Source organism: Galendromus occidentalis, unplaced genomic scaffold, assembly GCF_000255335.2.
Source record: "Galendromus occidentalis unplaced genomic scaffold, Mocc_1.1 scf7180000075563, whole genome shotgun sequence".
Taxonomy (NCBI): Eukaryota; Metazoa; Arthropoda; class Arachnida; order Mesostigmata; family Phytoseiidae; genus Galendromus; species Galendromus occidentalis.
In genome coordinates this window covers 49,637-76,038 of record NW_003803553.1, presented here as the reverse complement: position 1 = coordinate 76,038, position 26,402 = coordinate 49,637, and the positions used below count along the sequence as shown (strand labels likewise).

At 51.1% G+C, this 26,402-nt stretch overlaps 3 protein-coding genes across 3 annotated transcripts; 1 reads left to right on the top strand and 2 right to left on the bottom strand.

Moving 5' to 3' along the window:
* Window positions 1-1,038: 1,038 nt before the first annotated feature.
* Window positions 1,039-11,952, top strand: jbug (filamin-type immunoglobulin domains fbug). The gene is made up of 26 exons (XM_029111251.1): window positions 1,039-1,174; window positions 1,277-1,504; window positions 1,633-1,777; window positions 1,864-2,264; window positions 2,573-2,749; window positions 3,274-3,377; window positions 3,475-3,610; window positions 3,695-3,835; window positions 3,986-4,153; window positions 4,264-4,379; window positions 4,526-4,640; window positions 4,733-4,797; window positions 4,913-5,106; window positions 5,182-5,378; window positions 5,875-6,096; window positions 6,269-6,442; window positions 8,003-8,201; window positions 8,324-8,481; window positions 8,578-8,988; window positions 9,093-9,236; window positions 9,322-9,684; window positions 9,768-10,100; window positions 10,334-10,619; window positions 10,711-10,904; window positions 11,300-11,458; window positions 11,531-11,952. Exons 1-26 carry the CDS (start codon window positions 1,039-1,041, stop codon window positions 11,950-11,952), a joined length of 5,388 nt encoding a protein of 1,795 aa, XP_028967084.1.
* A 672-nt stretch (window positions 11,953-12,624) lies between these two features.
* On the bottom strand, window positions 12,625-19,399 carry LOC100905700 (sphingosine kinase 1). The gene is made up of 8 exons (XM_003737489.2): window positions 19,256-19,399; window positions 16,767-16,891; window positions 16,309-16,596; window positions 14,941-15,102; window positions 14,620-14,830; window positions 14,286-14,509; window positions 14,142-14,212; window positions 12,625-13,604 (listed from the first exon to the last, which is right to left on the bottom strand). Exons 2-8 carry the CDS (start codon window positions 16,885-16,887, stop codon window positions 13,200-13,202), a joined length of 1,482 nt encoding a protein of 493 aa, XP_003737537.1. The 5' UTR covers window positions 16,888-16,891; window positions 19,256-19,399; the 3' UTR covers window positions 12,625-13,199.
* Window positions 19,400-23,315: 3,916 nt separating this feature from the next.
* On the bottom strand, window positions 23,316-25,899 carry LOC100908812 (uncharacterized). The gene is made up of 7 exons (XM_003737509.2): window positions 25,773-25,899; window positions 25,468-25,635; window positions 24,399-25,340; window positions 24,162-24,312; window positions 23,894-23,971; window positions 23,577-23,775; window positions 23,316-23,499 (listed from the first exon to the last, which is right to left on the bottom strand). The coding sequence occupies exons 1-7, from the start codon at window positions 25,839-25,841 to the stop codon at window positions 23,316-23,318; spliced, it is 1,791 nt and encodes a 596-aa protein (XP_003737557.1). The 5' UTR covers window positions 25,842-25,899.
* Between the last annotated feature and the right edge of the window lie 503 nt (window positions 25,900-26,402).

The window sequence follows — 26,402 nt, the reverse complement described above, 5'->3', positions numbered from 1 at the left end:
GCACAGATGCTCTTGGTCGTGGAGCCACCTGGCGCGATGTAGGTTCTTCAGGAGACTCGCGATCTTCATAGAGCATGTCATGGGGAGACAGAGTTGAACAAAGGATAGAGGCCTCCTGATTCATCACGGAGGTCGGGTCGATCCCTGGAGAGCCGAACTGGGTCGTTCCGAGAACGTCTGCTTACTTTGATTCGGTCGAGAGAGAGAGCTGATCTGTCTGCAGATCGAAATATCTCATCCTCTGAAAAGACATGGTAGGAACTTCGGAAGCTTGGCGTGGCAACAGAGGATCGATTGCTGCTCCGGTTCGTAGCGCAACTCCGCGGTCACACAAGAATTTTCTTCTGTTGTTAACTTTTCAACAAGGTCAACAAGGCACTGCGAAGGAGAGCCGGTGACCATCTGCGGTGGCCAATATGCGACCGGTCAGCTCTGTTAGAATCGCAAAATATCTTTCTGAAGCATCCATCATGGAGCTTTTCCAGGAGGAAGAATTGAGAAGAATGCCCCGCTCGCAGCGGGGAAACGGGAACATCTGCTCAAGATGTTGGGTTGTTCCGTCCTCGCTGGACCATAATATGCGGATGCAAGTCGGCACAGCTTTTGAGACGCAATTCGCCCGCCCGGTCATGTCATACATTATACTTTCGATGGAACATCAAAAAAGTGCTCCATTGCCGCGGTTGCTTTAGCAGCCGAGAAGCGCTTCTAAATCTACACATATCGATGAATATGGCATTCGTGAGTGTCCCCAGAGAATTCTTTGAGGAAGAGATTCCCCACGTGTCATCCAGATCTTCGGATCGGCAATAGTCATAGGGCCGCGAGTCTTCATAGGGAAAATGCCAGATATTGTGCAGGGCAGATCAGCAGCGAGGAATGTGAAGCGCAAGCGAGTTCCGCCGTGCTTTTTCTCCGAAGACGAAAGGGGAAAGGTTCGCCCGCGACGCACCCGCTGCACTCTGAAAGACTATTTTCATAATTCAGCAGGTGGTTGCGATGACAATTGACACACTGGAACGGAGTCGAACTGAGAAAATGGCACCGTCGCATCCGAGTCTCGTGGATTTTCAGCAGCTGCGGATGTTCCCAGTGAGGCAGCTTCAAGTGGTGCAAGTAGTCGTGCCACCCGGAGTGTCGGGAGACCACATACAGGTTCTCCTAGTCCACGTCGGTAAGAAAAGGATTCTGATCGCTAATAACGCGTTCTTCTGGTGAGGGTCCATCCCGTCTCAGATTCCCATGTACAACAATTAAAGCTTTTGTGACTTCGCAGCGAGCGACAATCAAGTCGCTGTGCCGGCGACATTGGAGAAAAAGTCTCCCTCGCTGTATCTTATTCAGTTCGAGGTCGAGAAGGCTGGAAATTACGCGCTCGATGTTGCCGTGTCAGGACGTCGACTAAAGGACTGTCCCGTGGCTTGCAAAGCTTACGATGCCGCGCGGATACAGCTCACCAATGTGCCACAGTCTGCCGAAGTTGGTAAACCGGTTCAATTCCATGGTGAGTTCTCCGGTGCCCAAAGTCTTGGAAATCGCGCTTCGTGCTGCTCTATAGCTCGAGATTATCTCACTCAGCGTACCAACAAGGTGACGGGAACGTTTTCGCAGAGACATCTTCTTTATTTGCAGTGGACGCTTCGAAGGCAGGCGAGGGACAATTGGAAATTTCAATCAATAAAGGCGAAGTGGCCAATAAGGTAGACGTCCTATCATCGGGCAGGTGTATTGTGTCCTTCACACCAGAGAATCCGATTGTTCACACCGTTGAAATCAGGTTCGGTCTCTGAACAGCAATGTACATATTAGTAGCCCCTGGTCTCATTGAACTTTCGAGGATGATCGTCGAGTCTTCTGTTCCAGATTCAATGGGGATATTGTGCCTGGCTGTCCGCTGAATATCATAGCAACGGAGTCGACTGCCAATTACAGCGTGGATCTCTCAAAACTCGACCTCGTTCCTCTTAACCAACCAGTTTTATTCCCGATTCGAATCCCGAGAGGTCGGAGGGAACTCATTCGAGTGATGGTCCTTTCCCCCAAGAACAACAGCGTTCCAGTTTCGTTGAAAGCTGCTCATGAGGATCCCGATGTCGTCATGGTCGAGTTCACGCCGAAAGTCGTTGGAGATCATCTCGTGAACGTTGAGTACAACGGGAAAAGTCTCGACGGTGTGCCCTTCCCGCTCAAATGTTTCGGTGCCGAATTAGTGGCGGTCACAAATGTGTCGAAATGCGCCGTCGGAGGAACCGTCGAGTTCATCGGTGAGCTTACGCGTCTCAGCCTTTCGATCTGCTCTGAACGGACCTCTCTGAGGTCGAATGCATCCGAAATTCTGGGTCTTGCTGAACGAAAGAAATTCTGACAGCAGAAAACCTGCTACGAGTTTAGAGCTGAATTCGCTTGTAGCTCATTAGTAATTAGTGTCACACAGCGAGGGTTGACTTTTTTTCTGGCAAGTTCACAAGACAATAGCGGGGACCGGACAGCGGCTCGAAACGTAGCTGGTGGCGCTGTCACTTGACAGCGCTTGACCGCGGATGCTCAACAACTCGGTGTTTTCGTTCCGCAGTGGATGCTAGCTCGTCGGGCGAAGGCAACCTCGAAATAACTGTTACCGCAAACGAAGATCTCAACGTGCCAACCCAAGTCCGACCCTTAGGGGGTGCCAAGTTTGCTGTGTGTTTCGTTCCGAATCGGCTCTGTCCCCATCTCATCGGTATTACATTCAATGGAATCCACGTACCGGGTGAGTGCCTGCCCATAGTGTCCCCGAGGAACTTCGGGATCGACAAGCTCCCAGGGCGCGGTTCGCGAGCTCCACCCTGTCGATTGAGAACATTAGGCCCATTGGAACAGAACCGTGGGGATCCCACGATTTTCCGTCTGCGGGGGTTTCCTTGACGCTCATAACCAATATGGAGCTTATAAGCGGCTTGGCATAAGTCGCCACAGCCCGGATCACTGGAAGAAGACGATTCAAGCTCCTCGTCGAGGAGCAGGGTGGGGGTCAATCGACGCCCGTAAATGTCGGCTCAATAGAACATGACTTCCGCGGATGTGTTTGAACTCTAAGAACTTCCCGAGCGAAAGCAAGGTCAATGACTAGAGATTTTGCCTTTGACTTGGGCTGAAGCGAATTTTTGTTCGGAGCACTTCTTGCGAGCTCGGAATGCCGCGTCAGTAAAAACCTCTCCAAATGGGCGGATCGTTCCGTTACCGGTATTGAGGAACATGTGCAAGATCCCCTCTCACTTATCGGAATGATTCTAGGGTCCCCGTTCACCGTGAAGGTTACCGATGCTCTATTGGACATCGTTGAAGTCAATGCGATGAGCGATACACTCAGCTGCGCTGTCAATAAACCCGCGAGATTGGTGAGCGAGTGTTTTTCACTGTGAGAAAATCCTCCGGCTATCACGATTTAATGGTTCACTATCAGAGATTCGAATTCCGGTAACTATGGCATTCCAGAACCTCCGAGGGAACGTCTCGCCGCAACAACTCTATGCGAGAATCACGAATCCGGAAGGTAGTGTAGTTCCTTTCACATTGCGAGATGTCAATACCGGAGGTCAGATGGCGGTCGAGTTCACTCCCGCAGTCGTCGGTGAGTTCACAGTCCCCGTTCTGATGGAGTGATGAGAAATACAAAATAGTCCACACGCTGATTGATTGGGCGCTCATTTCGCAGGTGAATATCGCATTGAGGTACGGTACATGGATCAGCCATTAGCTGGAAGCCCTTTCATCTTTAAAGTCTACGATGTCTCCAAAATTCAAGTTTCCCAAGTACCCTCTCAGATCACTATCGGCAGCAACGCTTCGTTCTTAGGTGAGGCTCGCTTCGGCCCGAGTTCGTAGCTCACGATTGAAAAACGTTCGTGGAGAATCGAGCTTGAAAGGCAGTTTTTCGTTTTTGAGTGATTACCGGAAGTCGGTTGAGAAGACAACAGAAAGTCTGATTTCTCTTTCCGTTTCCTAGTTGAAACTGCCGGCGCAGGACCGGGGAACCTCGAGGTTATGGTTAATAAGGGCCGCGTGGCCACAACGCCGCAGGCACAGAGCATTTCTCTTTACGCCATTCATTTCACGCCGCAAGAAGCGACCCTCCATGAAATCGAAGTGAAATTCAATGGAGAGCATGTCCCAAGTAAGCTTCTGATATACTTCACTGACTCTGCCGCTGAATATCGCTCCCGAACGCTTTTTTCCCTCGAGAACACCCAAGCTGAACAGAAGAGTTCTTTCTTGATTCTCCAGGTTCGCCTTTCTCGTGTAATGTTGTGGATCTGTCGAGTGTGACCGTTTCTGGCGAAGGCGTCGATCGCTGTCCTTTGGGACAATTGACCACCATCAAGATAAATACCTCAGAACAGGTGGGTCTCTTCGAGCTCCGTGATCGCGGGGATATCGAAGCTCCCACCGGGTTTGTTTTCAGGGATCATTTCCGGCGCGTAGCTCCAAGCGCAGAATGCGTAGAGAAAGACGTTAGAAAACTCGAATTAATTGATTTCGATTGCAGAATGTCGGTCTGCTAGCGATCAATGTCAGTGGGCCGAGCAACGAGAGGGTTTCCGCCAAAATGATCGGCAATGAAAAAATTGGATACACAGTAGAGTACACACCCAATGAAGTCGGTATGTGTCGAGTCGACGACCACCTTGGCTCAAGATGCGACGGCGATACAAGCTCTCGACGAGGTCGCTAAATATCGCGTCACCATTTCCAGGAGACTATCTGATCGACATTCGGGTAAATCACACCCCCATACCTAATTCGCCTTTCATCTGCAAGGTAATAGTACAATATCTACTCAAGAGACTCCGACATGCATAAGCCGCTCATTCAGAACGGGGCTTCGGGCCCCTGTGCGGGCTTCAATAATAACGTGATGCTGTGTGCGACGCAGGTGTACGACCCATCCATGGTGCAAGTCGGTGACATTGGAAAAGGAACGGTTGGTTTTCCGCTATACTTCAGCATCGATGCCGCTGCTGCGGGAGCTGGAAATTTGGAGATCACTGTTTCCGTCGGAGGTCGAAATGTGCCAAACTTTGTACAGTCCGAGGGCAACGCCCGGTTCAAAGTCAATTTCAAACCAAGGTTAGACATAGAATCCTCGAGCGCCGCATCTTTCTTCGATTTCCTCGGAGGATTGACCCGATGTGCTATTTTCAGTGAACCGTTGGTCCATTCCATATCTGTGAAATTCAATGGCGTTCCCGTGCCGGGGAGTCCGTTCAATGTGCCAATACAAGATTCGCAACAGAGCATGGTCAGCGGATCTTCCCTGCGAATGACTTCTCTAGCTCATGGGACAAAGTTCACTGTCGACACCAAGGGCAGCGATAAACCCTTGAGGATTCAAGCCACCGGTGAGTGCTCTCCGATCGAGCATCTTTTCCTGAAACATCGATGGTGCCGAACTCGGCATCCATTCATTGCGGGTATAGCTGCTCGGTTTCCGTGCGACGGAAAGTCGGCAGAAGCTACTCCTGCGATGTGTATCTTTTCCCGCCCCTCCCGGCTTATGACTATTACCTAGGCTGGAACAAGGCCGGCGATGTTTCTGAGGTGAGGGGCACTCGGCTCGATACAGAAGTTTGCACAATCTCTAGAATCTATTATGAGGGAAATATCGTGGCCTTGTGTGGGGCAGAGCAGAGAAAAAGCGGTGCTTGATATACGGTCAGAGCGAAAGCCTCGAGAATGAATTTGAAGCTTGTTTTGTTTCCACTTCCGACGAGACCTGCTATTCAGCGCTGACTCACCGAAGAATGAATTCTCGAGCGCGGCTTGGTCCGCGTCTCGAATCAAGTTGATGGGGAGGAGTTTCGTAAATACTGAATACCTAGTATCATTCTGTTTCAGCTCCGAGCGGTGCGACTATTCCAGTGACTTTGTCGAAAATATCGGCTCATAATTATGAAGCGGCCTTCCGGCCCCTAGAAGTCGGACCTCAGCAAGTGGCTATTTTCCTTGGTGAAGAGCAGATCTCCGGTTCGCCCTACGTATGTAATGTGTTCGATGTGAACAGAGTCACAGTCTCCAGTCTGGGTCGAGGATCCGTGGGGAAACCAGTGACGTTTTGTGGTGAGTAGCTGTCACGGCGAAATCGTCTGGACCAACCCCATCGAGGGTGATTTGTCGATTCTGTTCGTCCTCCGTTCGCCGAGCTCATCTTTCTGCAACTGTTTCCGCGAGCTGTGGCTCGAAGAACTACCGTTCCTACCTTTTTTCGATCAACGTCTTTCTCCTATCGCAGTTGATGCTTCACATGCGGGTGAGGGGACATTGGAGCTCGTCGTAAGCACGAAGAAAGGATCCGTGAGGGCTGAGGTCTCGATGCGCTCCCGCGGAGTGTACAACGTCACCTTCCTGCCGACAGAAACCACGACTCACTTCGTCAACATCACGTTTAATGAAGAAGAAGTGCCAGGTCAGTAGATATCGCTCCTGAAGAACATGCTATCACTTCATTCGATTCAAGGGAAACCCGAAGCGTGTGCATCGTGGGAGCAAAAGTACTAGGTCGGTCTTCGGTCTTCCGGGAATGGATAAGACGTGACGCTCTATTTATGACTATGCAGTCGTCAAGTTTCACAGCGAGTGTCGCCCCATTCAATGACAAGCTGGCGCAATCAGAGCGGGAGAAAGATTTTATTCGCGCGTCTCGCTCCAAGCGGGAAGAACAGATTGTTGGAAAAGGGAGAAGAGAAGCTTTCTCCATTGACGGCAGTTCAGACGGAGCTCGACGCCCCACTCGGTTATAGGCATGGATCCGCCCCCGTTCCAAGTTAATCGAATCGAGCGGCTGACATCGAACGCTTCGAGTCGAGCTCGCATTTTCCGGATCTCGATGACGACCACGAACTTCCTGAGAGCGCCAGAATCAGAGTAATTTTGAATACTTTTGAACGCACCCCTTGAAATTCTGTGAGCCTCGTTTTCCCCCTCGCCGTACGCTCTGTCTGGCGAGAGAAGCCACCAAAGCGATTGATTCACCTCCGGATAGAGTTGAATCAATCCACCCCTGATAGATTCCGCCGACTAGTATTAGGTATTCCTGTTCCAATATTCGCATGCCGAGCACTGGCCAAGGACGGCAATTCTTCGGATCGCATTCTGTGACTCGGTCAAAAATGGAAGAAAGGTCCACTGCCGCAGCGCTCCTCACTGAATGAGCTATAACTTCCTGACGACCTCAAAGTCCCTCCGCTAAGACAGTAAGAGACAGGCCAGTCGAGCTCAATCGATTTCGTGATTGACAGCGGCCAGCGCTAATTTTCTCCACTTTACTGACTGTCTGATCAGACACGATGTGGGCAATGCTGTTCGGCTATCTGTCGAAGCCGTAGGCTCAGGTGAGCTCGCCACCCGGACCGATGAGCCAACCAATCCGTCTGGAGCTAACCACTTGCCCAGTTTACCGACCAAGCGTCCGCCTGCTGACTGTGCGCTTGCGGCTCGGTGTTGTGTGCTGCACTCACCCCTCGGCTCGCAATCGTTACCCGGTGCTCGGGTGTTGTTGCTCAGTCGTGTAGTTTTCAGCCGGGGCGTTCGCGGTCAACCGTCTTCTAGCTCTCAGCTGTGTCCGAAACAAAGTATTGCCAATCAGGGTCAATGTTCTCGCGAATGTGTTTACTTGTGTTTCGAACTCGAGTGCCTTGAGTCGCAACGCACGGATATCCATTGGTCTCTCGGAAATGAAGTGACTCGAAATGAAAGAGAGATCATCCTTGCCAGCGTCATGGATCTCCACAAGCAGTAGGTGCCACTTACAACCAGTCAGTTGATCGATCGATTGGAATCGAAGTCCAGGGTGCGGAGCGAAAATAACCGCACTTGATCGAACGTCTGGCAGCGGTTTTCCCCCATCATGAGCATCATTCGTCCGCGATATGCTCTCTCTTGTCCCGTGAGAAGCATGATGAAGACTTGCCCCGAGATCGGAGTCAGTGATGCAGGCTACGAATTTCGAATTCTTTGAATTTCACAGGCAACCCGTTCAGGATCGAGATGATTGACATGCCCCGAAACGGACGGAAAGTTGAAGTCCGAGGCGAGAAGAGAGCGGTTGTCGGTGTTCTCAGCGCTTTCGATGTCGAAGCCGAGGGAGAAATCACGGCAAGAATAACTGCCAGCAAAGACTCTCTCGTCCAGAATTCAGTGTCCCGGGTGGGGCCTACAACGTGGAGGTAAGCTTCGAATGAGCTTTCTGTTTCTCGACAAATCCTTCGCGCCTTGTTTCCCGATCGCCTCCCCCGTTCGGCAGCGATTGCTTGTCGATACGAATGAAGAGAGAAAACTTTTCCGACAGAATTGAGTACAAACCTCAGGAAGTTGGTACGCATCTCGTAGAGATCCTCCACGACGGCTACAAGGCGAAGAGTTTCCATGTAGCGGTTTCGGACCCGACGCGGGTCCGGGTTTTGGATCTGGACGATGGCATTGTGAACAAAGAACAATCTTTCCGAGGTTAGCTGCTGATGCCGGTCCCAATGACACTTTGAGAATATGACATGTTTCCCTTGCTAGAAGTACAGCGGATGTAAATTATCATTTCCTTCGAAGTGGACACGACACGCGCCGGCAAGGGACAGATCAAAGTCGTCATCGCAAGCCACGGCAAAGAAGTTCCCCACAAAATCGTCGAGTTGGCTCTCGGTGTTTATAAGGTGACGTTCACGCCGATGAAAGACGCTCCCAACGTCATTGACTTGAGATTCAACGGCACTGCGTGCCCTGGATTCCCCGCCACGGTCACCGTACGCGACCCGAGTCGCAGCATCATAGCTCACGGGAGCTCCCTCAAGTCAGCGCAAATCGGGAGAACAAACAAATTCTACATAGAGACAGGCGGATACGGAGATGCGAAAGATTTCGATATCTTGGTGTCGTCTCACTCGAATTCACCCCTGCCTGTGAAATGCTTCTCACAGAAAGACGCGAGTCTCTTGGTGGAATGGCAGCCGAACGAAACAGGTACTTTCCTGGGCGATACCTTTCACTCGGACGTCTGTGAGAACATGGATCGCTTACTCGGAGTCCCCCCGGTCTTCGAGGGTAATGGTTGCGCTGCTTTCCAGGCATCTACAAGATTGAAGTTCTGTACCGCGGAGAACCCGTAAACGGGTCTCCTTTCAAGTGTCAGGCCTTCGATGCAACTAAAGTTCATCTGCAGCAGATCAGTTCCACGAGTTTCAACGTCAACGAGAATATTTCCATTGCCTGTGAGTGAATGTTGTGAGCAGGATAGTGCGATTCCCTGTTTGGATAGACGAGTTGTAAACCACCATTCGATTCTCCCATCCTCAGTGAATCGAAGAGACGCTGGATACGCGGAGTTAGACGTCACCGTGACGTCTCCTCTGGGCAGAAATCTCCCCATCGAGGTTAAGGGTTCCCCAGATGGTGAAGTTATCGAATTTACGCCATCCGTGGCCGGCAAGTATCGCATCGCGATCAATTATGGAGGAATAGCGGTGCCTGGAAGTCCCGTGACCTTCATAGCTCATGACTCCGGCAGCCCAAAGGTCACAGGTCAGGGTCTGCAGAAAGGCCTCAAAGGAACAATGGCTTCGTTCAGAGTCGACGGACGAGGCTTGTGGGGCATGCCGGAAATCCGCATCGATGGGCCGAATTCGGAACCCGAGCTCAAGATCAAGGAGCTCGAGGAAGGTGAGTTCCCGGCAAGACGTTCTGCTCAATGATCCCACTCCACTCCAGGAGTCTCTAAGACCTAACACTCCATGCTCTTGAAGGTCTCTACAGCGTGGCTTATCTACCGCTCGAAGTGGGTCTCTACGAGATCACCATTCGATGGAACGGAAAAGATGTTCCTCATTCTCCTTTCAAAGCGAAAGTCACGGAAGCGAGAGATATCAGCTGTGTCGGGGGCTGGGGCCGATTCCTGGATGAGAATGGTGTTCTGAGGTTGATCGTCGGCGAGGAAATGAGCATCCCGCTTGAGGTCGGCCAATCTGCGGGCAAAATCGTCGCCGAACTAAGAACACCGAACGGTATGATCATCCCGGTCAACGTGGAGAAAGTGAGCTCCGGCCGAGTCCGGCTTTACTTCACACCGATAGAAAGCGGTGAGCAACCAAGTGCTTTCAGAACAAAAATGTCTGAAAATCACTTCGCAAGATGGCATTAGGCTTACGAAAAATCATTTAGTCGGGACAGCGGCAGCAGCACAAAGCTGGTATCTCCTCCCCAAGCCTGTGGATGTCCTTTCCCTCCGCTGAATCCACGATTGCTTCTATTTTGCGGATGATCAGAAAGTGTCTGTCGACAAAGGTTGCTGACGTATCGTTCACGCCGACAGGTAACTACTTGCTGACGATCATCCAGAACGGTATGGCGGTGGCGAACACTCCGATCAAAGGAAGAGCCGCCGATTTGTCAAACGGATCGCACAGAGCCGAGGGTCTCGACCTCTCGAAGGTTGTCGTGAAAGGAGCTGGTTTACTCTCCGCTCGAGTCGGTGAAAAGGCTGAATTCGTGATCGATGCTTCCCTCTTGGGTCGTGAGGGCGTTCCACGGGCCGTCCTGCAAGGACCAAGTGCAGAAATCAGAGTGCACATCCAACCCATGGCGAACCACGTTTACCGGTGAGAGATCTTAGACTGACAATAAACGGATACCTACCCCCATGCAAAGCCCGGTCTCACGGCAGAAATTCTAACCCTTTCATTCTCGTAGGGCCTGCTTCACACCAACACACACGGGCTCTTATCAGCTCAACGTGTATTGGGGGGACGATCTGCTCCCGAGCTGTCCCCACCAGGTCACTGTCGGGGCCATTTGCGACTCGTCCAGGGTCATTTGTTCTGGAGACGGCTTGTTGGGTGGAGTTGTCGGCAAAGAAATCAAGGCGTTCATTGATACTAGGAAAGGTGAGTGAAAAAAAATTGTCTCAATTCGTTTCGGGACTCAGAGAATCCACATTAGATTCGAACGCTGATGAAGCTGCCATCCATGAGCGAGGGTATTGTTGAAATCTTGAGGGAGACCCCGCGATAACTAAGAGCTCAATCATCTTCTGTGAACTATCAGACTGCAGTTGAAACTCGCGGGTCACGGTAAAAACGTCAGGTCGTCGTTCAGTCGATTGGTTCAGAGTTCAAGGTTGTGCTGACGCGCTAACATTTTCTTATGCGCAATAACTGTTGTTGGCGTGAATTCCTACCCGGCGGTTTCGGACCAAACTATAGGGGAAGTTTTTCAACTCCGCAAAGCAGGAAGCTGTCGGAATTCGCGTTATACATCATTTAAGGATTTCGCTCCACAGGTGGACCAGGTGAATTGACTGCACATTGTTCAGGACCCGCTAAAATGGCTCATTGTGAGCTCTTCGATCATCGGGATGGTACATTCACATTATTCATAAAGCCACAAGAGGGAGGACGCCATTTACTGAACGTCAAGTACGGAGGGAACCACGTTCCGGGTAAGAACCTCTCTTCTGCGATACGGCAAGGCTCTCACGGAATGAATCTAATGCTGTATTGCTGATTTCCAGGATCGCCTTTCACCATGAAAATCTGCGGAGCCCCTGATGCATCGAAAGTGAGAGTCTATGGGCCAGGAATCGAGCCCGGTGTTCTAGCTCTCTATCAGAGCCGATTCGTTTGTGACACGAAAGGCGCGGGGGCAGGTCAACTGACGGTTCGCATAAGAGGCCCGAAGGGCGCATTCAGGGTGGAGATGCAACGAGAAAATAACAAGGACCGGACGATCCTCTGCAAGTACGATCCCACGGAGCCTGGTGACTACCGAATCGAGGTTCGATGGTCGGGAGACCATGTAATAGGCAGTCCGTTCCTCGTAATGATTTTCGACACCCAGGAAGAATTGAGCCGACATATGCAGCAGCTGAAATTGAGTTCACCATCAACGCATAGCCTCCAACAAGCGCCCCTTCTGCCGATGCTAGGACACTGATTACGATCCGAGTCTTCTTATTCGTATACCGGCGGTTTCTAGATAATCAACACGAACGCCTGTCTCTAGGCCGTTCCCGCAGTGTCCAACGCACAAGCGTTCCGTTATAATTTTTCTCAAATGGAATCTCAATTTTATCGGGGTGAGATCAACGCGTCTCTCACGAAGGGACTTCGCTCAAAACGGAACGTACGGGCACGAAGAGGACGAGAATTCCTGAATGGACTCGATCAGGCTCCTCACTCCGGAAGTCACTACCAGGATCGGCGTCAAGGCGGGCGCTTGCGCCTGTGTCTCGCCCCGAGTGATCGAACACCACTGACCGAGTGAGAGACGATTCTTCTCGTCGTGATGCGAATTCGATTCGTTATGGAGCTTCGACTCGTCATCAATCTGAGCGGCGCTCAACATTCGGAGTATGCCCTGTCCATCGACTAATGTTTTTCCGCATAGAATGAATTACTAGTTTCGATCGTTTTCGCAACGGAAAATACTCTCGAAACGCATCGCCGCCACTCGAAAGTTGAGAATATCGAGAATATTATCAAAAATAAAGATCAATACCTGCCCTGACATCCGCCGCATTTCGATTCATCCATCCTAATCCCTGTGGAGAACATCGTAGTCTTCAAAATGAATCAAAATTAAGTTCAAGAAAGACTCTCAGCGGGATAAATCAACAACGGGGTTTATTCATCGACCGTATGGGCTTCGAAGTCCTAGTATTATAAGAATGATGCAGTACATTAGACTTTGAGGTGTACATCGGTATTTCTCGTCAGGCAAGTTCTCATGAACTTGAGAAACGTCAGATAAGAACGTCACGTGAAGTGAGCCCTGCTACCTGAATCTCAATTGTCGCCTCATTTCTCCCTCGATCCAGGAAAATGCTTCCTCTTCACTAGTATTGTCCTAAACAATCAAATTTCCAGAAAGGGAGATCCTTCGCCTGTCCTTCCGATCCGAAGAGTGTGCAGCTCACGGTGCGATTACGAGTTTTCAGATGCAGCTATTCGGCTGAATGCTCGATGTGCGTTAAAGAACTCCGAGAAGCTGGGAAAACTGTTCGTGACTCGCGATCGAATTCGATCGTTCGGGTATTAGACCAGCCTGTAGGTGCACCTTATAGGTGTATCGGAGCTCCCTTCACATGCTTACGTTTCAGGCGGGGAGTGGGCTTCGGACAGCTCAAGAAGTTATCATCACAGGCTTCGCCGATTCGAACGGCATCGTCGAAAGAAAAGTGACTAGAAAGAAAGAATTCTGGCTTTGCCAGGTAGAACCCTGCCCTGGACGACGTCGGTGTGAGCAATTTCTCCATCAATAGTGATGATACTGTCATCAAAACTTTCGAGTCGGAAAGCCCGGACAGGAATAATCTTCACCCACGGCAGGTCAACGTGCTTGCCGACTTCCTGATTGATGAAGTACGAGAGAATCTGTCGTCTCGATGCCTCGCCTTTAATCATCATCAGCCAAGTCACTCCATCATCGAGGCGGGCTTCAGGCGCAAAAAACAGTTTAGTGCCGAGATGGCTTACGAGTGATGAGTAGATTATAACGAACCGACCCTCCTCAACTAGCCAATCATCTGGGACCTTCTGTTCGAGAGTCGGGAAAGTGTCATCGGCCGTGACGTTCGCGTTGGCGTCCTGATCCCCGATCAGTGGATCGTTGTTATTTCGTCGGAGGTGGAAGCCCCGGTAGGGCGAGATTTCTATGGAAATTTGCCGATCTTCTGTGGATAGAATTGAGGATATTGAACGATCACGGACGTCGTTTCCTACATGAGTGCATGTCAGTCCCGATGCTTCAGATCCGATACTTACCTATTCTATTGATTTCGTTGTCGTCCACCCTTTCCAGGAGTGAGTCACGCAGTTCCTGATTGATATCCGCCATCACGCTCCTAGATCGAGCCATCCTGTTGAGCAGAAATCGGACATAAGGGTGAGATTGCCAGGTGAGATAAGAGTTGAGTGAGGCGTCGGTATTCAGGACGAGATTCTATTCGTGACTCACCTGCCGACGTTCGATCCGTTAGTGCCTTGACTCGAGGAAGGCATGTGATTGGGATCTGCGCCGAAAAGGAAGGTACTATCCGGAGGAGGAGGTGGCGGTCTCGGAATGCGACTTATGGAGTCCTCGCGCGAGTTAACTTCGCTGCTGGGCACAGAGGATTTCTTCACGACGGGTGAGGACATGATCCGCTTCTCTTTGGCCGGCATGTACGAAATGCGGCCAGAGTACGTACGCAGATCTGTAAGCAAGCGACTTTCGAGCCGATTCTTCGGAACGGATACGAATGATCTCATATCGAGCAGTAACCTTACTGAAGATCCTCCAGAAAGCCCACAGGGTGAACCTGATCTCTCCAATGGAACGCAATTTCTCAGATTCGATGTCGATATCTGACATGATGCCCCAGCCGAACGACAGGAATGAATATATTGGTGGCTTGCTTGGCATCTCGATGCGAAAAAGATCCAGTTCTTGAAGGCGACCCTTCACGCAGGCCAGGGTGCAAGCGAGAATAGGATCAACCAAATATGGTTCCCTGGAAAAACACCGCTGGGCTATGGACCGGATAGAACGATAGATAGGAGCTGATTCCTCGCACACTATGTATCCTAGAGCCCGGAAAACAGTGTTGTGAGCAAGGATTACCCCGAAGCGTGACAAATCGATCTGGCCAATCCGTTGCCTGATCCACCTGGAATCATGCCGATCGGTATCTTGATGGCTTCTTCAGCATCCGATCGCTCCATGAGTCCATTGTACACTTCATGGAGGAGTCCATCGCCTGATATGATTACGATGCCGCACCACTGGTCCAACTCGAGATTTCGGACGAAGTCTCTGGCGTGGTTTATCCGCTCTGCAAGCGGCGTTACGTCATAGATGTCACAAGCTGATCAGGTGCAGCTCAGCAGCGAGATTATGTAATTAGAGCTCCCCTTAAGTGATTGGTGACAGATATGAGCTCACCTGTGACAAGTAATAGATGTGACACATCTGCTTCCGAAAGGACTGGTCGGACGCGCTCCAAAAATATCTCCAGACTCTTCCCGGGACCGGATTTCGGATTGACGAGGCAAAGGTATCGTCGTTGAGCAGGTAAGGATTCCGGGATCAAGGGTTCGTCTCCAGCTGTAAGGTCGCAAGGAAAAGTTTGCATGATGGACGTCATCATCGAGTTTTTTCAACTCCCACCTCAATAGCTCTCGCGACGGTCCCGCGAATCCGTGATCCATGGAGAACGAACAAGCCCGTTGATGACGCAATTAGCTCTGTCCTACCGGATCGTCGACGGAATTCAAGCAGCACCGCTCAAGACAGCCCAGCTTTTTTTCGTGCAAGCCGCTTTCAAAAACCCTTTGTTCGACCCGATACTTCTTCCGGGAATTTCCGCGCTCTTTCATCGAGATCATTGAAGCGCGAAAGAAACCCCGACTTTTGAAACTGAGGCGCCGTGTACCGCTGAACTATGAGGTCATCCGGGCCAGAGAAGCTTGGAATAATTGGCAGAGTCGAAGCGGATCATCGGCGGAAATCAAGTTCACATAGCGAGGACTTTCAATCCGTAATGCCGGAGTCTCCATGCGGCGATCACCGAGCTTGACAATCCTCAACTGCCCAGAGTGGATGCCGTACCGGCTAGGCGAATATGCCCGTCGCAGGTTGACCCAATCCAGACTATAGAGACAAAACATCGATCCCGGAGACTTCCGTGTCCCTTCACTGATTCCTTCCGTTCTCAGTAAATGATTCCGTGCACAATGAGCGGCATGCTTTGACGCGACTCGGTGTCCCTCAGTGATGCTCCTGCTCACATTTGAGCGTAACCCGGAAATTCTGAAGTTCCTCGCTCGGATCGAAAGCGATGAGACAAGTGAATACTAATCATTCTGAATCTCGACGCAAATCTATAAGAAATCGAGACATCCCTGCGAAAGGAGCAGGAAGCGATCCACGTGGATCCATGCAGCCTCAATGAATCATTAATTTACAGAGACAATCACTTGATAAGGCAGCTGCGGGCTTTTGCTGCTAAGTATCTCGATCCCTGGATGGAGAATATCATTCCCGGATATGAGAATGTATTGAAGGGAGCCCTTAGGATGACTGCGAAATCGAAACGGGCGGAATCGGCTCCGATGATGAGCACGATTGAATGATGAGCCCTTTGGAGTGTTGGTCCCTTGAGCGCGTAAGGATTACTCTGTTTGCTCAACTCTGCGACTTCGAAACCAGAGCTTCCGCTCAGACAGGATTGCTCCAAACACGAAATTTTATTGCTTCCGCTTCGTCAATTTATCGGTCTGGCTACCTAATGGAATGTCCCCGGATACTCACAGCCATTTATCAGGAAACGGTGTCCCCGGAGCAGCCACAAGACGGCACTTTGCCATTTTCGCGCAACTTTGAGATTGTTCTCATAGGTCGCACAGATGTCTACTTCGAAAATGTATGTATGCCTCTGCCGAGCCAGACCGCCCTTGATCCCCTTCCGCGTCGCCAAGTGATAGGCGTAGAGGGAAAAAAAAGCCGAATCTTTCGACGTTCCATCGTCTGAGCGATCAGACGAGAATCGCATCACATGGCATCCGATCACATCTTCGAGTCGAACCTCGGTCAGTTTACCTGAAATTCCAAATGAGGCATTGGGAACTCCGTCTTCAATGAGACGTCGAACATATTTTTCCCCCTCCCCCCCTGGGGGGCAATCGAGAAGCACCCGAGCGAGCTACGAGCGTTACCAGAAGGTAGACGGGTCGCCCGACCCTATGGAGACGGGACTGAAGCGAACGAACCTTTCGCCTGGAAGACGAATTTATCTTCCAAAAGCTTCAGCTGATATCGAACACCTGTTGTGTTGGGATAACGGTGATAGCAGCCGTCCAAGATAACGAAATCCTCTTTCTTGATCGCCATATCGCTGTGGGTCAAAGATAAACGAGTTATTTCCTCGGAGCGAAAAGTACCGTCGTAATTTCGCGCCCGATTCAAATCTCAGCCTCACGCGGCTTTTAGCGTTCAAAGGAGTTACGGTGATGAATCTCCACGGGAGTCTACCCTATCTTGCGCTGTCTGCCACAAGGATCATTTCGAGTCTATGTGGAGGAGCTAGTAAGGTAACCACTCTCGGTCTCCGAGCTTCAAGGAGAGGACCCGAAAATGTTGTCATCCGCTATGAGTAGGGCTCGACTTTTGGCGCGGCATTTTAGGCCAAAAATCGCGGCGAGGGCGCGGCTTCTCCTTCGAAAAATCGCGGTGCCGCGATTTTCTGGCTTACGTGCGGTAGATATGGACATTCAGAGCGCGATTCTCTGCTCGAAAAACTTATCCAAGAAAATCTTCGCATCGGAGAGACATGAGCTGTCTTTGATGAACGCCGATCATCCCTCAGAACATCAGAACAACAGCCGAAAGTCGAGCCCTAGCTATGAGATATGAGCCATCGGCCCAGTCTCCAGAAACAGCGACCTTGATGCCCCTACAGCGAACTCCTTTCTCGCTTGCACGTTTCGGCGAACGGAATTGTATGCCTGAATTGGATATAATATTCTCCTGATTGTCCTTAGTATACTCGCTCGGAACAGTCATTCGAGAAAGCTTTCTGACTGCTTGAGTCCTGATGCTGTTGAATATATGCGGGGAAAAGATGCTGACGATTTTGAGCGCGTTCCCATAATCTGACTGGCATGGGAAAGCCGGACCCTGACAATGAGCTCGAATTTGAGCACTTCCGATTCGATCTCTCAGTCATCAAAGAATTTCGCGATTGCGTCGTATGCTGTTCTCCCCGGGGGCTAATGATCCGGCCCAGAATCGGTGTTCGCCTGTCACCGAAAAGAGCGGAATAGATCCGAGAAACTCCGGCTTACCGGAATATATGAAGCCGGGAATCTCGATGGCTTCTCTGATATCTTCTCAAAGACCTCTAATGTCGGATATTACACAACGAGCGGTGGTTCCCGATTTCGAATATCTACATTTCCCTAGCTCGTTCCCGGGACATGCGCACGGACATTTGGGCAGTCTGTAAAGTAACCCGAGCTAATCCTCATTCCTTTCAGGACCGAGAACTTTCGACAACGGATATCATAGCGATCGGAGGCAAATGCATCAGGATCGAACAAGGCAAGGAGCTCCATCGTCCAGAAGACCCTCGATCCCAGCCGACCGACGTTGAGCAGCGAATGTCGCTAAAGCACAGCTGATGATTGTTTCAGCATGGAGGCTACTTATGTGTTTTTCGTTGTGGAAGTGGCTGAGAGCGAGCGAGGCGTTTTTTCATTCCATCTTGCCGTCACTCAGATTACTTTCTTAGATACCAATACTCAGGTGACGGCTGTCACTGTGTAGCGGCGGAACAGAGGGAAGCTCATGCCAACAGCTCGCAGAAGCAATCCGATGTAGTCCCCGAACGTAATCAAAATTTATTAGTCAACCGCGTTCTTATGAATACAATGGGTCATGCGACTTGGCAACAATGCAAGGGACGTGGTGAAATGGAATGACAGACTGACGATAGGTGCTGCGAAAGCATTCGACTTGCCGAACACGTCGACCTTGGCGGAACCATTTTCGTGCGCTTCGAGACTAAATCGAGCGATGGAAGCTAGAACTTCGAACGGGCTCTCTCAATGACGAGTTCCGACAATGGTCACAACAAGTGTATGTTGGAAATCCCCAGCTGATGCCGTTGATAGGATCCCAGATCTGTCAGAGATTCAAAGTCATTGTCAGATCGGAATCGGATCTCGCGCAATAACGTCGAACATTAGCAGAGCACATGCTTGTATCTCATTGGAGCTTGGAATTCTCTCATCACCGTCGCTTCGATCCCGTCAGATGCACACGCTTCTAGATCCTCTCTCGTTCCGCGTCAGATAGATAGCTTTGGCCATCACGTTGAATCTACCATTCAGTCGAGCGAGCGTCACGTATATCCGTTAATCGCAAGAGTAACGTCGTATTGTCCGAATCAGTACCGTGTGAAGCCGGGCTGCGTCGATTGGAACCGATCAGCTGTTCCCACTGGTATCTATACCGCTCGCGAATGTTTCGTCACGAAAAAGCCTTTGACTGGTTTCGCCAGAGTCGATCATTATCACCAAGGGTTATCGCACCTTGAGCCGTTTCGCGTGAAGTTCTCGGCTGGTGGCTCGAGCTACAGATTTATTCACAATTGAGTCGATGAGTTCTTGGGGTAATTCTACTCCTCTCGGTACATCTGGACCCTAGTCTCAGCTGCTCCAAAGCTCTTCAGCTCTCGCGCTCGCTATAATCTACATACCTGTATGTGCAGCTCTCTGACGCACGATCACTTTCTATCCGGCGATTCCTGCATTTCGAACGTCGCGGTCACTCCTTATCGTACTCTGCAAGATGGTGATGAAAAACGAGCGATGAAATCCGCACTGCTCGGTCCAGACTCCGACGATCCGTTTGTTATGGAGCGTCAGTAGTCAAACTCACTCGCTCACTCACGGCGGATACGATGAAGGAAAGGGCAAAGGTACCAGTGGACAGCGAGGAATCATCGTGAGAAAGAGAAGGCCGCCATCACCACCAAAGTCAACGCCGCCAATCACGACAGATCGACATCAGAATTGCCACACCCACTCTACCGCCTGCCGGGGAGAGTTCTCGGTGCTCGGAACGAACCGGGACAACACTCGAGAAGATCTCCAGTTCCAAGTCCCGACTCAAACGGAAGGACCCGTGCAAATCACGCTCCAGATGAATCTGCTGTCGCGCTCCGCGGGCTCGAGTCATGATTTGGTCATCCGCGCATGAGTCGCTGAAGTCATCCTCGGCTGGAGAAGTTCGCCTCGCATCCCTCGATTCCCCGATTAGAGCCTCCGCGATGTCATTGACGAGTGTGTGGGGCCTGCTACCGGGATTCGATTTTGGAAATGACAGGCTGAGCTTAAAGGAGCGTGGAATGAGGGATGGAATCACCTTCTCTGGTATTCGATAGTGGATAATCCCAGAGCGTTGCAAGTGGAAAAATTGGCGAGGATTATCGTGATTGATCAATTGTGATGCTCGCTCTTCGTCGGGAACGAGTTGGGGCAGAGTTGGGGGCAGGGAATATCGCGCACTATCCGAAGGTAGCCAGGAGGCTCTTTGAGCAGCGAAACAGCTCCCCCGGCTTTATCTTCAGGGTAGTCACATGTTTCTTCATCGTTCTCTCATACAGTATGACATGATCTGCTTCATTATGATGTCGATCTCCTCGTAGGTAATCGCCAATGAAAGGGATCCTTGGAACCGGAACTGTCGGCCGGAGCGAGGAGGATCGGCGAGCGTTGCCGGGGACGCGCTTTGTCACAGGAATCTTCACCGTCACCGCTTTCGCCGGTCAGAGATTTGATGCGATTCCTGATCTCTCCCAGGAAACGGGCTGCCTTCCCGACTCTTTCGAGCGATGCCGACGTCTCGCAGTGACTGAGGGTTTCACTATCTATTGGCCTGCGAACGAAGCGTAACGTGTAGCGTCGAATGCTGTCTCGCTCAGCATGGCGCCATCGAATCGTTCTCGCCAGAGAACTCATCGTTCCAAGGAGCTCCCCCTTATCCTGAATCACGGTTGGCAGACCCCGCTTCTGTCTGAGAATGGATGTCGCAGTGTCTCCCGTGCCCCATGCAGGCGAAGATTGAAGATGAATCCGAGATGAATGATTAAGACATTCTGAGAAAGGGACAAGGTCTGGGACCGAAATGGCAATACCTTGGATCGGCGAGCTGGAGCTGGGGTCGGGGTCTCATGGCTCTTTTCGAGAATCGAGAGGGTTTCCAGTGGTTCCCGGAGTAGTCCATTCGGACCCCCAGGTTCCATGGCGATTTCCGGGTGCCCATAGGACTCGTCCTAAGAACCCCACTGTTGATGAGGTCGTACTGCTGATTTCAACAAGAAATCCATAGTAAACCTTGATCCAATAGTATCCTCTCTGCGATGGCATCTCCTCACCGGGGGCATTCTGTCATACATCTGTCTCCTTCAGCATGGAATTAGAAGTCTCGGCAACCATTACTATAACTGCTCCGTAAATTGATCGCTGAAGTGTATCGCCTCTTATGATGCTCGATTGGCTTCTTATCAGCTCCAATGTCAACCCGGAATCATCAGAAAGATTTTTCCCAGCATGATTGTAGATATGACGACCATGTGCTCGGTCGCCGGGCGATACTATTCTTCGAAGGCCTTCGGAGTAAAATGCGTTAGCTCCCCCGTGGGACGCGAGACGTATGTCGGGATAGCACACCTGCTCGCTGGCTCATCCTTGGTGGACTAAGTCCCTCTATCTCTCCTGTCGTTTTCCGATGTCACGCTCATGACGACGATTCGATGCTCCTCCAGCTCCGACGTACTGCGAGATTTATGAGCGGCTCCTGCCTAGTAGGACTCGTAAGGAGGGCCTAATGCTATCAGCAAACGAATGTGGTAAAGTGCGTTCGGGTGCTGATGGTCTATCGCGTCAATACTTCGTCAGAAACGAGCCTCTGGCTCGCTTCGAGTCAACTTAAGACATCGGTCTCCCTACCATCACGACGCGGCCCTGAGCTCCGACCCGCACTTGCAAGCTTAGGCCTGACGATTCTGTGATGGCCCGTCGTCCCCGATGTTTATCTCTGCCTTCATGATATGTATTATACGTCGAACCTGTTCCTGAGTATGCATCTCACTCGGGTGTGCGCGGCCCACCTTCAAAGTTAGTTAGAGATTGCGACGATTCCCGAGGTCGGCCGAACCCCGCTGTGGCCTTCATCTACCCCGCCGGTCCGACAAGGATAAACTCACAATTTGCGATGCCGGTTCTGAGACCTTGTGCAAGATGATAAAGATTTTCAAAGGGAATCATGTTTCGTGATTTTGCGCTTCCGAGCGTCGCCGATTTTCAGACTGCTGAGAATGCCGCAGTCATTCGCCTAGTAATACTCCCCGAAGATGATTGTTATAGAGTTAGTAGGCATGTCCGACTTACTCGAATAATCGAAAGTTAGTTTAGAAATATAAAAATTCGAGAGCTCCTGAACTACTTAGGGTCCCGAGAGGTCCATAATCCGATTATGGAGTGCGCAAATCGACGACCCACCCTTGCTTTCGAAATCTGGACGAGGGTCCTGCGAAGGGGGACATGCAATATAAGGTGACTGAAGTCATTGGAGTCTCTACATGGGAGGGCGCCGCAACGAGTAGGAAGCTTTCGCTTACCTCCTCCGCGCATCTCTGTCGAGAATCGAGATGAAGATAAAATAAAGCATCTGTCTCTTATTCCACTACCAGCTAGAAAGTTTCGACTATTACAGTGAGAGGAATGTGAGATACTACCGAAGAATGCGGGGGGAGTGGTCGATACAATGAAGCACATACTTTCTGTAGCGTTGAGGATTTACAAAACTCGTACTCTATTGAACTGTCAGAGAGCACAAAGGGGTCGTTGAGAATCACCGAGATTCTCCTAATCAACTCCAGAAACGATATCGGTATAAATCTCTTAAAGTCGGTACTTGTCGTGCAAAGAGTCGGCCGTTCCCGGTGCCTCCGCGAAGCACGGTCTTCCGGTGCTCCTCTTGTCTCGCTGAGCAATTTATCAGTCCGGATTCCCCGACCGTCTCTTCCTATTTAGCGTATCCTCCGCCTGCTCGCCTTCTGCTTCGCCGGCGACCTGTTTTTGAAGAATTTCGAGATAGCAAGATACGATAGTTCGTCTAGCCTGAAAATCCTCTGTCTCACTTCCGTGCGTGCTCTTGCCTGACTGGACCCACATATCTCCGAAAGCCCACGTAATTTTGTTATATATATATATATACCGACTAGTATTTCCGAAATAACCTCGCAAGGGGTTCCGACTCCTGAGCTCAGTCGAGAAATTTGGAGGGGGTCTCACGCTGGAAAGAAATCGGCTGCTCCATATGTGGGGGGGGGGGGGTTCTCTTCTATCTCCATTTGAGCTTCGCTCCTTCTTCTGATAGGGTATGTGTTCCTGATAGAGTGCCGTTCTTATAATAGAGAAAGTACGGTCTTGCACCTCAAGGTAGATGTGCTGGAATCGATGCTTCTCGACGATTTTTTCCGCTTCAACTTGGTGGGGCGCCTCTGCGGGGCTCCGAGGGAACTCGGCTTTGAGGCGTTTAACGCAGTCCAGCACGGACACACGCAAGAGCATTCCGGATTCCCAAAGCACGACATCGCGACCATGAGAATTTAAAGTTTATTTGAAGCATAGGAATCCTTCTTGGGGGTCCAACGCCTGATGGAAGACTCCGGGGCAGTTTCTGGGATGAGTGACCATCACTCCACCGCGGAATCCTTGCGAGAACAACACGGAATATAAATACGGAATGTTTTAGGCGGTCTTGACCACTTCCCGGAAGGGATCGTGGTCGAAACTGTATCCCATGTGATGGTACTCCTTCTTTCTCTGCTCGGCCAGTAACGGAAGCGGGGTCGGTAGTTTCGGGGCGGAAACATATATCATATGCTCTCGGCTCTCCGCCGCGTCGAGGACAGCCCGGAGATCTTCGGTCGCACTGAATCGGGGGAGTCTAATCGTGAGTGGACTTACTTTCCGAATGATCGAGCAGGTCCGACTAAAGGGATCTCTCACCTCCGGCCTCTGCCGTCAGCGTACGACGGATGGGGGTTCTGGAAGTTTTGTTGATTGTTCAATCGTTTGTGCTCGAGGAAAAGCCGGCCCGGCTCCTCAGTGCTGCTTCCGACTCGAGCGGCATCGCCGAGGCTCGTAGCGGCAGAAGACGCGACTCCTGGTCGTGCGGATGATGAAGACGTTGGACTTTGATGTTCACCTACAAGAGATAGTTGATAGAAACACTCTACCGAGAGAAACATGTCTCCGGAGCATGGACGGATCAGATGATCCTTCTCCTGAGCCCACTTCGATCACTCATTTGTAGGTAAGCTTACGGCGGAATCCGGGCTGTATAGAGGGCGCTCTCTCCTGTCGACCCGTCATCAGAGGAGCTTCCACGTAAGGAACACCGCCTGCAGAATCAGAACTTAGAGCGCTGAATCTTATCCGAACACCGAAATTGTTGACAATTATGCCGGTATCCTGGGTGTATATCATCATGTTCGTCCATTGTCCGAAATGGCTTTGGTAGAGGGAGTGAAATCATGTTCGGACCCAGATCAGATACATCCGAAGAGCTGCTTGGAGAGGATCAAGCCTTGCCTTGATTCCGTTGAAAGTTACGGAGGTCTTCGGCATTCAGCTGGACGGGCGATTCCCGGCTGTCGGCGTCTGGGGCGCCGAAGTCATCCGTAAAGTAGCGATCCGGGCTTATGGTCCGCCCCTGGAGGTCGAGGATACCCGACTGCGGCGGCTGAACAATCGTTCGAAGTGAGAATTCTCTACAGGCGACAGGGGGGACGAATTTATGGTCTTTTCCATAGAATCAGGGAGACTCACCTTCTCCATTGCCGATCGGACGTACTCTCTCTCGCCGTAGTTCCTGGCTTTCGTTGGAGTGTTGTCTTTCATAGGCTCCCCGACGTAGGAAGGAACGAAGCCTGAGTTCACCACATATCTCCCTTTGAGATCGAAGTTGCCCTGATCGCTGACGACAGGCTGCGTAGCTCCATGCTCCTCAGTTGGCTGTGAGTCGTTCCGATTGCTCCGCGATTGGGGAATACCCCGATTATTAGAAGAGTATTCCTCAGTTCGGTCTCCGATGTGCTCTTGGTCTGAATGATTGTGGTGTTCGCCATGGGAATGATCGTAGACTACTTGATGAGTTGTCGAGTATGAAACAGCTTCCGGATGATGCATAATGTGAGAGTGATTGAAGCGCGATCTCGAAGGGATCGCCACCTTACGCTCATCGGCGACGGTGGAGTTTGATTCTTGTTGTTCCTGATGATGCTGCTGTCTGTTATCACGGTCCTTATGATGATATCGATGACGAGAACGATCGTGTTGATGATGCTCGTCCTGAGGTCGACCATTATACTGGCTGTCCTCTCTAGTGTAATGATCTATCCTGATATCCGTCGTGCGAGTTTGTTCTCCTGACTGATAGATATCTGTGGTAGGCACTCGATAGGGATGCGTACCACCAGCACCAGTATCGGGCGGGATGAATCGGCGATTGTCCTGTCGAGGATCGTATACCGGAGTGCTCGCGAATCCCGGAGTGCTCGCGAATCCCGGAGTGCTCTCATATCCCTGGATGCTCCCGTAACCCGAAGGATTTCTCGCCTGAACGTGGCCGTAGCGTTGACTCAAGGAGGATCTCGAATCGATTGGGTCCTCGCTCGCGGCTGCGGGTGGGACTCGCCTAAATTCCACGTTACCGCCAGGGTTACTCGCATCGGCAGTTCGTGAAGAGGTTGCGGAATTGGAGCAATCAACCTGAAGGAGGGGGAGCCAAGTCAGATTTTCGCAACCCAAGTCCCTGCTTCTCCAGGCGGAACAGAACTGTCGTCTCTCCTCTTCTTTGTGAAAGTGAATCAGAACCATCCGTTTCTCTCAAGCTCACCATGTGAATGTGGTTGCAAACGTGCAGCAGAGGATCGAACGCTGTTCCCGGACCGCATTGCTGCCTGTGAGCGGTGCAATGAGCGCAGTTGTAGAAAGCTGTGCAATCGTCCGGGACTGGGAACAGTCCATTCGCTTGTGGACAGGGGCTCGATCCGCAACCGGAATCCTGGAGGAGTCCGAGAACATCGCTTATCAAATCGTGGCCACCGTGGAATCACTCAGAGCCGCTGCTTTGAGCTTCGAAAGAAGAAAACAGGATTCCGAGCGCACTGGGGAGCGGCGGGGAACTCGTCGCGACCTTACCTGCGCGGTCGCGGACTCGAAGAGAACGAGCAGGATGAGAAACGAGCGAAAACCACGATTCCGACTCATGTTTGATTCAAGAGAATGCACAGTTTTCTGAACGAGGACTTTCTCTTCTCCCAAAGCTTGCGGCGAAAGTAATCAGCGGACACGATTTATTCTATCTATATTTGTGGCCAGTGGCCAGTTGGTGCAGAGAGAGGAGAATCTCTCCTTCTGTGCTAGAGAAGAGCACTGCAGGAGTGATGTCAACTGCCGTCTCATCGCGTTTTGAGACATCCAGCGGGCTGCCGCAACGACCGCCGGCGATGACGACTCTCATGATGATGCTGAAGGGCAACGATATTGAAGAGAGCGGGAGCGCGTCTCTTCCGTTCGCCGGGGGGCTGGCTTGAAGCCCAAGCAGAACAGATCCAATCTCTCCTCTGAGTGAAGCTGTCAGGTCTTTTTCCAGCTGAGGAATAGCCGGAGTCCGGTAGGTACGAATACCTCCTTTCAACCATCATCAATAGTGACGGCTAACAGAGGTCACCGAGGCATTCGCCTTATCTCAACCTTCAGGTAAGGATAGTGTTACGTTCAGGGGAGCGGAAGACAGCACTCGTGATTCCGGCCGAATTTCGTGGACCG

Bases quoted from the DNA above. Each gene is read 5' to 3' on its own strand.
- jbug (XM_029111251.1), top strand. From the start codon at position 1,039: ATGGCACCGTCGCATCCGAGTCTCGTGGATTTTCAGCAGCTGCGGATG. The intron at 1,778-1,863 runs GTTCGGTCTCTG...CTTCTGTTCCAG, and splicing joins GTTCACACCGTTGAAATCAG to ATTCAATGGGGATATTGTGC. The intron at 9,685-9,767 runs GTGAGTTCCCGG...ATGCTCTTGAAG, and splicing joins GATCAAGGAGCTCGAGGAAG to GTCTCTACAGCGTGGCTTAT.
- LOC100905700 (XM_003737489.2), bottom strand. From the start codon at position 16,887: ATGGCGATCAAGAAAGAGGATTTCGTTATCTTGGACGGCTGCTATCAC. The intron at 15,103-16,308 runs GTGAGTATCCGG...GCGACCTTACAG, and splicing joins CCGTTTCCTGATAAATGGCT to CTGGAGACGAACCCTTGATC. The intron at 13,605-14,141 runs GTGAAGAAATCC...ATCGGGGATCAG, and splicing joins GGATCATGTCCTCACCCGTC to GACGCCAACGCGAACGTCAC.
- LOC100908812 (XM_003737509.2), bottom strand. From the start codon at position 25,841: ATGAGTCGGAATCGTGGTTTTCGCTCGTTTCTCATCCTGCTCGTTCTC. The intron at 24,313-24,398 runs GTGAGTCTCCCT...ACGATTGTTCAG, and splicing joins TCCGATCGGCAATGGAGAAG to CCGCCGCAGTCGGGTATCCT. The intron at 23,500-23,576 runs GTGAGAGATCCC...CCCCCGATTCAG, and splicing joins GCTGACGGCAGAGGCCGGAG to TGCGACCGAAGATCTCCGGG.